The 12,363-nt window shown below is 56.4% G+C and overlaps 1 protein-coding gene and 1 long non-coding RNA gene across 4 annotated transcripts; one reads left to right on the top strand and one right to left on the bottom strand.

Annotated features, from left to right (window-relative positions):
- Nucleotides 1,005-11,746, top strand: EPN3 (epsin 3). 3 transcript variants are annotated; one of them, XM_018064876.1, is made up of 10 exons: nt 1,005-1,358; nt 4,357-5,033; nt 5,996-6,114; nt 6,791-6,871; nt 7,106-7,249; nt 8,165-8,252; nt 8,722-8,991; nt 9,168-9,284; nt 9,415-9,645; nt 9,871-11,746. In XM_018064876.1, the coding sequence occupies exons 2-10, from the start codon at nt 4,496-4,498 to the stop codon at nt 10,206-10,208; spliced, it is 1,926 nt and encodes a 641-aa protein (XP_017920365.1). In that variant the 5' UTR covers nt 1,005-1,358; nt 4,357-4,495; the 3' UTR covers nt 10,209-11,746. The 3 variants fall into 3 exon arrangements, with proteins under 3 accessions (XP_017920365.1, XP_017920367.1, XP_017920366.1); XM_018064878.1 differs by having other exon boundaries at nt 1,006-1,358; nt 7,106-7,234; XM_018064877.1 differs by lacking the exon at nt 1,005-1,358 and adding an exon at nt 2,392-2,817.
- LOC108638278 lies at nt 5,193-7,193 on the bottom strand. The gene is made up of 2 exons (XR_001919726.1): nt 7,137-7,193; nt 5,193-5,775 (listed from the first exon to the last, which is right to left on the bottom strand). It is a non-coding gene; the product is annotated as an uncharacterized LOC108638278 (long non-coding RNA).

Below are 12,363 nucleotides of genomic sequence, written 5' to 3'. Positions count from 1 at the left end.
TTCCTGGAGCCAGGTCTTCCCAAAATGTCATCACCACGTGTGACACAGTGTACGACTAGGAGGAGAACCAGACCCCACGGGACCTGGGTCCCTGAGGTCCTCACACTTCTGCTGGGTCCAAAGGCCCCATCCCAATCCCCAAGGATTGTGAGGATCATACTGCACTCTTAAACCCTAAAGGCCAGATCCCTTTGTCATCAGCCAGAGGTTATTCTGGATTCTAGCCTGCTTATCCCCTCCTCATGTCAAACCACCTGGCCTCTTTGAGCTTTTTTTTTTTTTTTTTTTTTTTCTGCTTTAAAAACAGTCTCTTAACTTTCTGCTCCCTCCCTTGCTCAGAGAAATATGAAGTGGATGAGAGATGACTCTTGCTAAGCAGCATCTTGTCAGCTCCAGTTCAGACTCAGCACCGTAAATTCTTCTCTGTCAATAATAATCAATCTGAGCCAGGCTTCCTGTGCAGAGTGGGCTCCAGGCTCCCAGAGTTTGAAGAACAGTTTTGCTAATGGTGGTCTCACTGCCTTAAATGCTGATGCAGCACAGGGGACGGGGGGAGACCCGAAGAGTGGCTACTGTCTCCTACCCACCTGGTTTTGCATCTGATGCTTCTGATGAGGACCTCATGGGCCTCAGGCGTCCTCCAGCCAAGATATGGCAGGTTTGGAGAGAGCAGGGCACTCTGAGCCTGATCCCATGTGAGAGATGCAGAGAGGGCGCTGTGCCTCAAGTCCCGATGCCTCCTTCAGGGTGGCCGCAAGGACCAGACGGAAAACCAAACACGGCAGTAGCCCACCAAAGGGCCAGCCCCAGGGAATGGTGGTCCTGGCCCAGAGGAGGAAGGGTGGGGGGGAGTGGGTGTTGCAGCCTCCCCTCCCCACCCCTAGTTTCCCCTGAGGAGGCAGAAGAAGGGTTAACTCACTGCAGAGTGGGGGTGAGTCCCCAGCACTGGCGCGAGATCTGTCCCTGGCAGGCAGCCTTCCCACCTCTGAAGGTGCTGCCTGCCTGGTCAGCAGGAAGGGGTTAACACGCCCTGCGCTTCCTCCTGTGTCCTGTTACTGCTGAGGCAGACCTGCCTGGCCAGCTGAGCAACTTTCCTCCTGAGTGCTGCCTGCCGGTTAGGCGTCCAGGAAACAAGTAGGCGGGAGGCAGCGCATTAGCCCCTTCTGTGGACCCTGAGCCACCCTTCTGAGGGGTCTGCACCTCCTGGGAGACGGTGGGTCTTCGGGACGAGGGTCCGTGGTGGATGGCTCTGGGGATACTCCCGAGGCTGTGCCGTCCCTCTGCTGCGCAGGCTTGGAGGGTCACTGCAGAGGCTGCCTGTGGCCCAGGGGCTGGGGCCAAAGGAGGCTGCATTGGAGGTAAGCTCTGGTGGTGCCTGGTATGGAAAGCTGGGGGCTTAATCTCCCTTCCAGGTCTGAGGGAGAAGGATGAGGAGGGCAGGGTGACAACAGAGGAATCTGGAGGCATCGCCCCCTACTCCCACCCCTCCTCAGGAAGGGGGCCTCCCAGGGCTGGCTCCCCATCCCGGGACCAACATCTTGGGTGGCATTCCCCACAGACTCCTTCCACGGCTTCTTCTCAGCCTCTGTTGCAGCTCTAGCCTCAGGACATCCCCCCACCCCCAACTCCAGTGCCCCCAGGACACATCTACCTTTGGGCTGACTTAAGCTTAGAGCTAGCACTCACTCCACTCACTGCAGCAAGGGTTAGGGCACTGCCACTCCCTGCCCTACTCAAGTGGCACCAGGTGGGAAGGGGCCTCAGCAGAGGACGGGAGGGGGTGCTGGCCCATGGGGACACACACAGGCTTTGACAAACTCATGCACATGACTCAACATATCTGGGTTCTTTCCATCTCTCTGGATCCACTCTCTGGGAATGCCATCTGCTTCCTTAGTCCTGACAGATCCCCCACTGCTGTGGGCCCTGAGAAGAGCAGGCTCCTGTCTGCCTGTAAAGTTCTTGGTACCCCAGACACGGGAGAGAGCGGATGCTCTAGCCCCCGTGGCCTGCCCTGCCCCCTGCTGGCCCTTCTCCTGTGACCTCCTGCCTCCCCCCATCTCTGAATTGGCTGCTCCGCCTGGGCTTCTCAGTGTCCTTCCTTCCACCTGACAGGGTCTGGCTCAAGGTCACTGCGGTAATTCCATACTAGGCTGCCTGGCTGCTGCCGCTGCTACTGCCACCACCTTATCAGCTGCTGGGTTTCTGTTTCACTCCCTTTTATTTCTGGGCATACTGTGTTCGATAAAACCCTTTGCTTGTAACACTGCTGGCAGCCCTCCCAGCCACCCCCTCCGTGAGGTCCTTCCTCTCCTTCCCCCTCCCTTTCTTGCTCCCTAGGCCTCACCCTGCCTTCTCTTCCTCCCTACAGCTTCCCCTCAAACTTCAGTGGGGGTGGAGCCTCTTGGTATTTCTGATTCCTCCCTTAGCCCCGCTCGCTCTGGCAGAAATGTGCAGAGAAGGCGCGTCCATTCCCACCTCCTAGGAGGAAAGTTCAAGCAGAGCCACAGGGCCCACACAGAGGGTCCCCTCCCACTACCCCCGGCCAAGCAGGCGGGCCAGGGCTCCTGGTGCAGTCAGGATGCCCGACTGGTTCTCCTGGTTTCAGTGGCCAGCCCTGGGAGAGGCTTGTACTCAGGCAGGCTCTAGGGCACAATTATTTCTCATCTTGACTCTTGCCACCTGCCAGCCCACAGGTTGGGGAGGTAAAGACAGGTTTGAGTCACTAGTGAGGGGGAGGGCAGGCATTAAACGAGTGCTGGCCAGGGCATCCTCAAAGGCGGCCTGTCGCTGGGATAGAAAGACAGCAGACTGAAGGTAAGCCCATCCTCAGCCAGTGCTTTCTGTCCTGCTTGTGCTCACACAGGGCCCTGTGCTTTGGGCCCAGGCTCTCCCAAACATAACTGGTCCTGATGAAAACTCCGAAGACTTTGAACGGTGCCCAGGTTGGCAGGGCTGGCTGGAGAGTTGAAGTTGGTTGGGGAGGGGAGGTTTGTTTTAGGCTGGCAGGGCTGGCTGGAGGGAGAGTTGTTTGTTGTGGGGTGGGGGTGGGGAGCTCCTTCCAACTCCTGCTGAGTCCCAGGGAAGAGTTGAGAAGTACAGTCTCCATGGGTGGTGCTGGAGGGTTTGGGTGGAGGCCAGGTCCAGCCATTGTGATTGTGTGTTGTGTGTTCATTCCAGAGGGACAGTGGTGGCAAGGTGAGGGGATTTGGGTTTTGGTTTCTGGTGGGGTCCTAGAAAAGACTTCCTCTGTCTCGGGCCTGGTCCTGAGGTTGTGGGGAGGCCAGTGGGCTGGCCCTAACCGTTCCTCAGCTGGGAGATCAGAGGTCTGTCATGGGCCCAGGGCCTTGGGGGTTTGGGAAACCCAGACTGACCTTGCCCTCAGGTCATTTCATTTTGGCTGAGAAGGTAGGACTGAGACAATAAAGCAATCAGGTGAATTAATTACAAAACTGGTGATGCTGACAATAAGTACTGCATTTGTCTCCTGATCTGTACGTGTTAGTGCCAGCTAAGCCACCTACGGGTGACTGTGGGCATGCCATACCCCTCTCTGGCCTCAGTGTGTACAGTGGGTCCTCTTTGGAGGCAGCCTCCCCCAGATGCTCCTTCCTTCCCTTGCTGCCTCATTCCTCCTCACTCTTCCCTTTGAATCTCAGATCTCAGCTCAATCATCACCTTCTCTGGGAAAGCTCTCTTGATTTTCCTAGCTTGAGTGTTCCTGTGTTCCTCTGCCCTCCCATGTTGGACTGTGATTGCCTGTACCCTCTCAACAGGACATGGGTGGGCCAAGACTTGTACTCTATGCTTGCCATAGTGCCTGGCTTAGAGAAGTCCCCAGGAAATTGGTGTTGAATGAATCAAGCTACAAAAATAAATGATATAAAAACAGAGGAAAGTGAGGATGGAGAAGCTGGAAGGATCAGTCTTAAGCCCAATCCCAGCAGAAACAGGAGAGCTAGCAAGGTACAAGCAAAGCAAGCAGGCGTTCCTTGGGGCTTCCTTTTGTGTCCCTAAGGCCAAAGGCTGTGGAACATATCTGCCTGGGTTAATCCTGGCTCTGCATTCCCCAGCTCTGTGATCTTGGACAAGTCATTTAATTCTTCTCCGACTTGTTCCCCATCTTTGAATGAAAATAATATCTCTGTAGGTGTGATTGTGAAGATTAATAAGCACACAAAGATAAAAGTACCTCCTGAATAATAAGTAAAATAAGAAAAATAAGTGCCTGCCAAAGGCTGTTCCTGGCAGCAGGGACACCCAGGCCAGGCCTGGTGGGCCAGGCCCACCTTGCTGGCTGAGTGGGGCCAGTGAGGTGGGCCATTAGCTCTGAGCTCCAGACCCTCTCTTCCTCAGACCCACGTGGAAGCCAAGGACACAGCTGCCCTGCTGAGAGCACAGCGGCGCACCCTTGGAGACCGTGACCTCGCGACAGTGGCCCTCGGCCCTCCACCTCCGGCTGGGGCAGGGGCCGGCCGTCTCCGAGTCCTCGGCCATGACGACGTCAGCACTGCGGCGCCAGGTGAAAAACATCGTGCACAACTATTCAGAGGCGGAGATCAAGGTGCGTGAGGCCACCAGCAATGACCCCTGGGGTCCACCTAGCTCGCTCATGTCCGAGATTGCCGACCTGACCTTCAACACGGTGGCCTTTGCCGAGGTCATGGGCATGCTGTGGCGGCGGCTCAATGACAGTGGCAAGAACTGGCGGCATGTGTACAAGGCGCTGACGCTGCTGGATTACCTGCTCAAGACAGGCTCTGAGCGGGTGGCCCACCAGTGCCGGGAGAACCTCTACACCATCCAGACACTCAAAGACTTCCAGTACGTCGACCGCGACGGCAAAGACCAGGGCGTGAACGTGCGCGAGAAGGTCAAGCAGGTGATGGCCCTGCTCAAGGACGAAGAGCGCCTTCGGCAGGAGCGCACCCATGCCCTCAAGACCAAGGAGCGCATGGCACTGGAGGGCACGGGCATCGGCAGCGGGCAGCTGGGCTTCAGCCGTGCCCGTGGGTCCCCATCCTCCTACAACTGTGAGTCCAGGGCATGGCTGGGGACAGGGAGGCAGCCCGAGTTCTGACTCTAGCTCTGCGGCCCCAGCTGTAGATAAGAATCCCCCACTTGGAGGAGGGTCTGAAGATTCCGTGAGATAAAGAGGGTAACACGCCCGCACACAGTAGGTGCCCAACAAGTCAACACGAACAACAGTGTTATTTATTGTAGGTTTGTTATTGTTAACTCCTGCCTGGTAGCGGGGTGGAGGCAGAAGCATAGGCTCAGTCCTTATTCTGCCCCTTCCAAGCCGTGAGATCTCTGCCAGCCAGCTCTCTGAACCTCAGTTTCCTCATCTTTAAAGTAGGGATAAACTAATCTGTCTCCATTGTCCAATTTGAGGACTAAATGGGACCAAGCCCAGGAGTACCCTCAACCCTGTGCTCAGACAGGCAGGACACGGTGCTGCAGAGTCGCATTCCTCTTGAACCCCCAGCTCAAGGGCGCTGCTCTTGAGAACTGGGGCAGCTGCATACTCCACTCTCTTCCCCGAGAAGAGGGGCACTTCCCTGATCTGAGGGTACTCAGAATGGCTTTCTTTAACAATGTGCTGAGGGCTTGGAGAGCTGTGACCTTGACTGAGTGCAACCCCTTGCCCTCCCACCACACTTGACCCTGAGCTGGATGGGGCGCAGCTGGAAGAGTCCAGGAACTTGAATCAGGGGACCTGGGTTCAACTTGCTGCAGGACCTTGGCCAGGTACCCCTCAGAGCTGCTGCACCTCTGTAGAGGAAGGATTGGAATCTTTTATTGGGGTGAAATGGAAGCCCTGCAGAAAGTGCCAAGCATACTGCTTGACCCCTTGGGGCCCGAGTCTGCCAGTTGCTGCTCTCCCCCTCAGTTTCCCTCTCTGAGCTTTAGCTTCCTGGCAAGGGGGGCGGTAGGGGAGTCCATGAAGACCTGCATGGTTACGGAAGCCACGATGGGTGGCTGGTCGTTGCAGCCTCCTCCTCATCCCCCCGCTACACCTCAGACCTGGAGCAGGCCCGGCCCCAGACATCGGGAGAAGAGGAGCTGCAGCTACAGCTAGCCTTGGCCATGAGCCGAGAGGAGGCTGAGAAGGTGAGGCCCCTCCTGGGGCTCCTGGAGGATGGGGTGAGGGGGACTGGAGGAGGGATGGGTGCCTGGATGCCTCACACCTTAGATTCTTGGGCTTCCCTACTCTGGGCCCCAAAGCCCTAGTCCTGCTCCCAAGGACAGCATAGGGCCTGTGTCCCTTGGGCTGGGTTACTGGGATTGGGGTCTGACTCCTCACCCTGGGAGTGGGGTCCTCTCTGACTGGGCCTGGAAGGGGTAGTGTGTGCGTGGTGGGTTGGCAGTGCCTGCTTGTCACATGGGCCTGCTGTCACCTCATGGAGGGGAGGGGGTGAGTGTGCTGGCAGACACCTTCCTAGGAGACACAGAAATATGCTGCTCCCATCAGCTATTCTTGCGGGGGTCCAGGGACAGCCTACCTGACAGCCTCCTCTCTGCCATCGCCTCTGTGGATCCAGGCAGACCTGGCGGGACTCACACAGCAGGGCCTGGGGAGCACTCAGGGTCCCAGAAGAGGATGACTCTTCTTTTTAAACTGCATCTCAGATCCAGCTCCAGGCAGGGAGCAGACTATACTCACACTGCTGTCTCGGGGCAGGCTGCCCACAGCCACTCAGGGTGGGCTTTCCTGCACAGGGCGATGTTGCCTTTTGGCCCATATAGGAGCACTGGGCCAGTTCACCCCTCTCTTCCTCCCTCGCAGCCGGTCCCCCCAACCTCCCACAGAGATGAGGACTTGCAACTGCAGCTGGCTCTGCACCTGAGCCGGCAGGAACAGGAGAAGGTAGTAGGCTAAGCCACCCATGCTGGTGCTGGTGAGGTGCTGGTGAGGTGCTGGTGGCGGTGCTGGTGGAGGTGCTACGCAGGTACTGACCAGGCTCTTCCACCTCCCTGCGGTGGTCCTGCTGCCCCTGACCTCAGGGCGCCTCCCAGCCTGCACTCTTCTTGACTCTAGCTCAGGTCCCCTCAAGTCTAGAACGGGCAGCTTAAGTTTTCCTTACTCTGGTGCCTTCTGCAGGAGGTGAGGTCCTGGCAGGGAGATGACTCACCTGGGGCCAATGGTGCTGGAGCTGGAGCCCATCGTCGTTGGGACAGAGAGCCTGAAAGAGAAGCGAGAGAGGAAGAGGAGAAGCTGAAAACCAGCCAGGTAGAGGAGTCTCAGGTAGAGGGTTAAATATTGATAAAGAGTATAGAACAGTGCTTGGTATATAGTAAGCACCATTTAATGTTTATTTAGTGAAAATAAGGGTAGAGGGGATGTAGCAGGCTGAGGTCCCATCCTGCATGGGCTGGTGACTCAGATGGTGGCAAAGTGGGATGCAAAACATCCTGATGTGAGATGCCGGGTTTGGATTCTGTATTTGCTGCCATTTACTTTACAACTCAGGGCATGTCATTGTCTTGCCTCAGTCTTCTCCTCCATTCAAGTGTGCCAGTTGGACAGTTCCAACTCTGACATTCTAGGAGCATGTGATACTGTGGATCAAGTCTGAGAGTAGCCTCTGGTATATGGTACTGAAAACATCTTGGGCTCATACACATACTGTCCAAGGTGGAAGAGTGTGTAGCTGCTGGTAGCAAGGCTACCCTCCAAAACTGCTCATGCTACCCTTGGGATGTCTCTGTACTCTTTCAGCCAATGTTCACGGTGGCAAATTTCTTTCGGACATGGGCTTAGGGAAGTAGGCTTATCATAAAATGTGTCTTACCACTGATGGGCTGAGGGGCAGGAGAGCCAAGGAAGGGGTCAGGCAGGCTTGCCTTCCATCCCAGCTCTCCCTCTCCCTGGCTGTGTGACTTTAGGCAACTGCCCTCTTAGCCCAAGCTAGCACATCCGTAAAATGGGAACCCCAACAACCTTCCCTAATCACAATGCAGGTTGTTAGGAAAATCAGACACTAAACGGATGAGGAAAAATTTTATAAACGGGAAAGCGCTCTGCAGAGCCAAGGGATCATTAATAGATGTTTGTGGAACGAGTAAAGGAGAATGAGCTGGAGTGAGGATGACAGGTCAGGGCCTGCCCTTCCTCTGGGCCCCGCCTTCTCTTGAGCATGGCTGCCTCTCCCCCCAACAGTCCTCCAGCCTCGACTTGGTGGACATCTTCGCATCAGCTTCAACCCTGCCCTCCACACACTGCTCTGCTGACCCATGGGACATCCCAGGTGGGCATGCAGGGCTGCAAAGGGCTCCCAGGCTGGCCCCCGAGAGCCCCTTCCCCCCAGACACCTGCTGGCATTCCTTCCCCACAGCTGAGGGCCACTAGGCACGTCATTCACTTCTCTGAGCCTCAGCTTCCTCTGTGCCCTGCAGTTGGAGTGAGGGAGGGGACACCTCTAAGGATCTCAACTTTTGGGAAACTCAGAAATGTTCTCTTGTTGCTTCTGGTCACCCTGAGTTTCCTGGCCCAGCCTGTCCCTGACTGGGAATGCGGCCTGAGCTGCCCATGCCTGGAGGTCCAGAATCCTAGGATGAACTTGCTGAATATGGGCTTCAGCTCACTGGGTGGTCCTGAGTCTGCATCCCATGTGTGAAATGGGCCCTTGTCCTCCCAAATTGATCTAGGTAACTGGGAAGGCTCTGGCCTGGGGGTCCAAGTGGCTTGGGGTCACATCTGTGCTATCCCCATTTCAGGTCTCAGGCCTAACACAGAGCCCAGTGGCTCATCATGGGGGCCTTCGGCAGACCCCTGGTCTCCAGTTCCTTCAGGAAGTATCATGTCCCAGAGCCAGCCCTGGGACTTGCCTCCTGTGCTCTCCTCCTCTGAGCCCTGGGGCCGGACCCCAGTGCTGCCTGCTGGACCACCGACCACAGACTTCTGGGCACAGAACTCCACCCCCCACAAACTCCCCAACAATGGAGCCAACCCCTGGGGGAAGCTGGTAGAGACCTTCAACACAGCTGGTAAGTGGAGGGTCAAAGGGTATGGGTGAGGGGCTGGAGGACTTCTGGGCCCCCCTCTCTCCAGTGCCAAAGGGCAAGAGATCCTGTGCTAAGAGGGCAACTTGCCTGGAAAGGGGCCAGCCCAGTGCTTGCCCTTTCTGCCAGCCCATCTCATCTTCCTTTTTCTCCTTGGCTAGCGTTAGATGGTTCTTCCACCTTTGACCCATTGGCCAAGCCTCCAGTATCCACAGAGTCCAAGGAAGGGCTAGAATGCACCCAGGCTCTGCCCTCTGGGAAGCCCAGCAGTCCTGTGGGTAAGCAGGAGGCAGGGAATGACTGCAACTGTGGGGAAAGATGGGCCCCCAGCACTGGCCTCAGCCTTCTTCCTCTCACAGAGTGACCACTCACTCTCCCTACCAACAAGCCCTGTCATTTCTATTCCAGAGCTGGACCTGTTTGGAGACCACACCCCCAGTGTAAAGCAAAATGGCACAAAGGAGCCAGATGCCTTTGACCTGGATGTACTCGGGGAAGCACTAGCCCCGTCCAGCAGGGACACCCCAGCACGCCGGACTCCTGAGTCCTTCCTGGGCCCCTCAGCCTCCTCCCTGGTCAACCTTGACTCATTAGTCAAGGTGCCCCAGGCTGTAAAGACCCGGAACCCCTTTCTAACAGGTAGGACACTCCCTTGTCCCTGCTGGGTCTCCACACTAGGGTCCCCTACTCTTTCTGTTTCTCCCTTCAGAGCCCAACCCCTGCCTTAAAATCTTAGCTTTTTTTTTTTTTTTCCTATTTCTAAGACCCGAGATCTTGCTACCTTGCCCCCTGTAGCCCCACCCCCACTTAGGACTATGTCCCCTTGGCCCGCTCCAAGTCCCCCAACCCACCCTCGTTCCGCAGGTCTCAGCACTCCATCCCCCACCAACCCGTTCGGCGGGGGCGAGCAAAGCAGCCGGACTCTGAACCAGATGCGCACAGGATCCCCAGCGTTGAGCCTGCCGGCCGGCGGGCCGATCGCGGCGCCCTTTGGCTCCATGACCTACAGTGCCTCCCTGCCCCTCCCGCTCAGCAGCGTGCCGGCCGGCGTGACCCTCCCTGCCTCGGTCAGCGTCTTCCCCCAAGCCCGCGCCTTCACGCCGCCGCCCTCCGGGAGCCTGCCGCAGCCTCTGCTGCCCACCTCTGGCTCCGCCGGACCGCTCAACCAGACCCCTCTGACGGATACCAACCCCTTCCTTTGAGCAACAGCCCCGCCCCCGGCCGCCGGCGCGTGCTCGCGATGCCCCGCCCCCGCCCTGCGCTAATAACACTGGGCCCCGCCCCTTGGCGCGGGGCGGGGCGGAGCTTCCACGCCAGGACCCGCCCCGGGAAGGAAGGAAGGCTGAGACTCCGTCCAGAGACCGGTCTGGACTTTGCCCCCAGCTTCCGCGGACGCTTTGCAGCTCCCGGAGCTGCAGACTTCTCTGGGGCAGAGACCACGCCCCGTAATAAAGACTGGAATCCCTGTCCTCAGCTCTCCCCAAGTGGACTTTTTGCCAGGCGTGGCGGCCAGGTCTGGACCCCAGCTTGAATCACTGGCTACCCTGGAAACGACTGCTCCACAATGTGGGGCACAAAAATGCTCCCACTTCCCATATAGCCCCCTCAGCCTAGCACCTTCGCTTGTCCATGCTCCTGAGACTCTCAGTCATTCGATCATTTCATCCATTTATCACACAGAGGCGTGGGGAATAATCTAGAAGCAAAGGACAATAGGCAGTTGTTCCCTTGCACAATCATTATGTACTAAGCACCTTAGACCGATTATTTCGTTTAATCCTTGCATCAGTATTCTGAGGTAGATAATATTACTCCCATTCAGGACCAGCTACATAATTAGTGCAAAGAAAAAATGTGGGGTCCCTTGTTCAAAATTGGGTTAATAATATAAAAATGGGAGCAGCAGAGCATTAGACCAAGGGCAAAACCCTTGGCCCTGCTCCTTCTTTATAGGTGAGGTTCAGAGAGGTTGAGCAGTATGCTTAAAGTCACACAGCTGGCAGAGTAGGGCTGGGATTCCAAGTCAGGGGACCTGGCTCCTCTGCTCTGAGCTCCCATGCTGGGCCCCAATATTCACAAATACTGACTGGCTGCTGTGGACAAAGCACAGGGCTCATCTCGGGAGGGACTCAAGAATTGCTAAGTGCACAGCCTCCAGGAGCTCAGAACCCACAGGGGCAAGCCCGGTCCAGGAGTCCCCACAATCCTTTGTTTTACTGACCCACCTTAAATCTGGTTCTTCTCTCCTCTCTTCACCAGGACTGGCAAAAAACTCAGTTTCAAACATGACCCCTCCTAGGGGGCTGGTGTAGATCAGAAACCGGGGGAGGAGCAGAACCTGTTACCTCATCCTGGGGGCCACCATAGTCACCCTCATTCCTCTTCTACTCAATGCTTCCCCAACCACGGGCACTGGTGTGGTCTTCAGTGCTCAGGGGCTGGCCCTGCAGGCCGCAGGCCTTTTGGGGCCCTAAGGTAAAATGTCCTTCCATAGGCCAGAAACAGCAAAGTTGAGGGAGGATACAGTGCTGGTCTTCTTCCTAACGTAGGGGTGGGGAAAGGAGCTGCTTTGCTTTCTGGAGGGAGGCAGCCCTACTGTAGCTGTTTCAGACAGGGTGGACAAGAGCATCTGCTTAGGAGTGGGACTGACAGCGTTCAAAACTGCTCTAAGGTTTCCACTCAATCACTTGTAATAAGTGGTTATGCCCTTTGACCTTGAGTAAATAACTTAACCTCTCTATGACTGCGCCTCCATTTCCTTATTTGTCAGATGAGGACAAGGGTTCCTTACTCATTAAGTGGTTGTGTGGTTCCTCCCAGGCCAGTGTCCAGTTCAGCCCAGGGTCCACCCAGTTCAGAGACTCACCTTGAGGAATGAATCTGCTACATCCGTCATTCCTGGTTTTGCCAGGCAGTACCCAGACCCATCTGTCTTCTGTACAAATCTGGGAGATCTCCATCCTTCTTGGTCACTGACCCACATTTCACCCTTCCTCAACCTGGGTCTCCTCTTGTTAACTGGCTCTCCCTGTGGACACCACTTATGTGAGGATTCCCAAGGGGTGCTATTTTGCCTCCCACCAAAAGGAAGTTGGTAATCTGGCTCCTTATCTTGCTCTGGACCATCTTCTGCCTGGCAGACCCCTCCCGCCTTGGAAGTTAGAACCACTGGGCGTCCTGCCTCCTCCCACAGGGGGCTGTGCTCCACCTCATTCTTGCCATGCTCTAGCCTTGGCTCATGGTCTTCTCACCTAAATCTTGCTCAATCTTGTATGACTCCACTATCCAAGACGATGACCTCACCTCACCACCCCTTGACCTCTCAGCTGCTCCCACATCTGGTCACATTTTGGGGCT

This window comes from Capra hircus, chromosome 19 (assembly GCF_001704415.2).
Source record: "Capra hircus breed San Clemente chromosome 19, ASM170441v1, whole genome shotgun sequence".
Taxonomy (NCBI): domain Eukaryota; kingdom Metazoa; phylum Chordata; class Mammalia; order Artiodactyla; family Bovidae; genus Capra; species Capra hircus.
This window is presented reverse-complemented; position numbering and strand designations above follow the sequence as displayed.

Excerpts from the sequence above, each read along its gene's own strand:
- EPN3 (XM_018064876.1), top strand. The coding sequence starts at position 4,496 with ATGACGACGTCAGCACTGCGGCGCCAGGTGAAAAACATCGTGCACAAC. Across the intron at positions 6,115-6,790 it reads GCCGAGAGGAGGCTGAGAAG|CCGGTCCCCCCAACCTCCCA; the intron begins GTGAGGCCCCTC and ends CCTCCCTCGCAG. Across the intron at positions 9,646-9,870 it reads CCGGAACCCCTTTCTAACAG|GTCTCAGCACTCCATCCCCC; the intron begins GTAGGACACTCC and ends CTCGTTCCGCAG.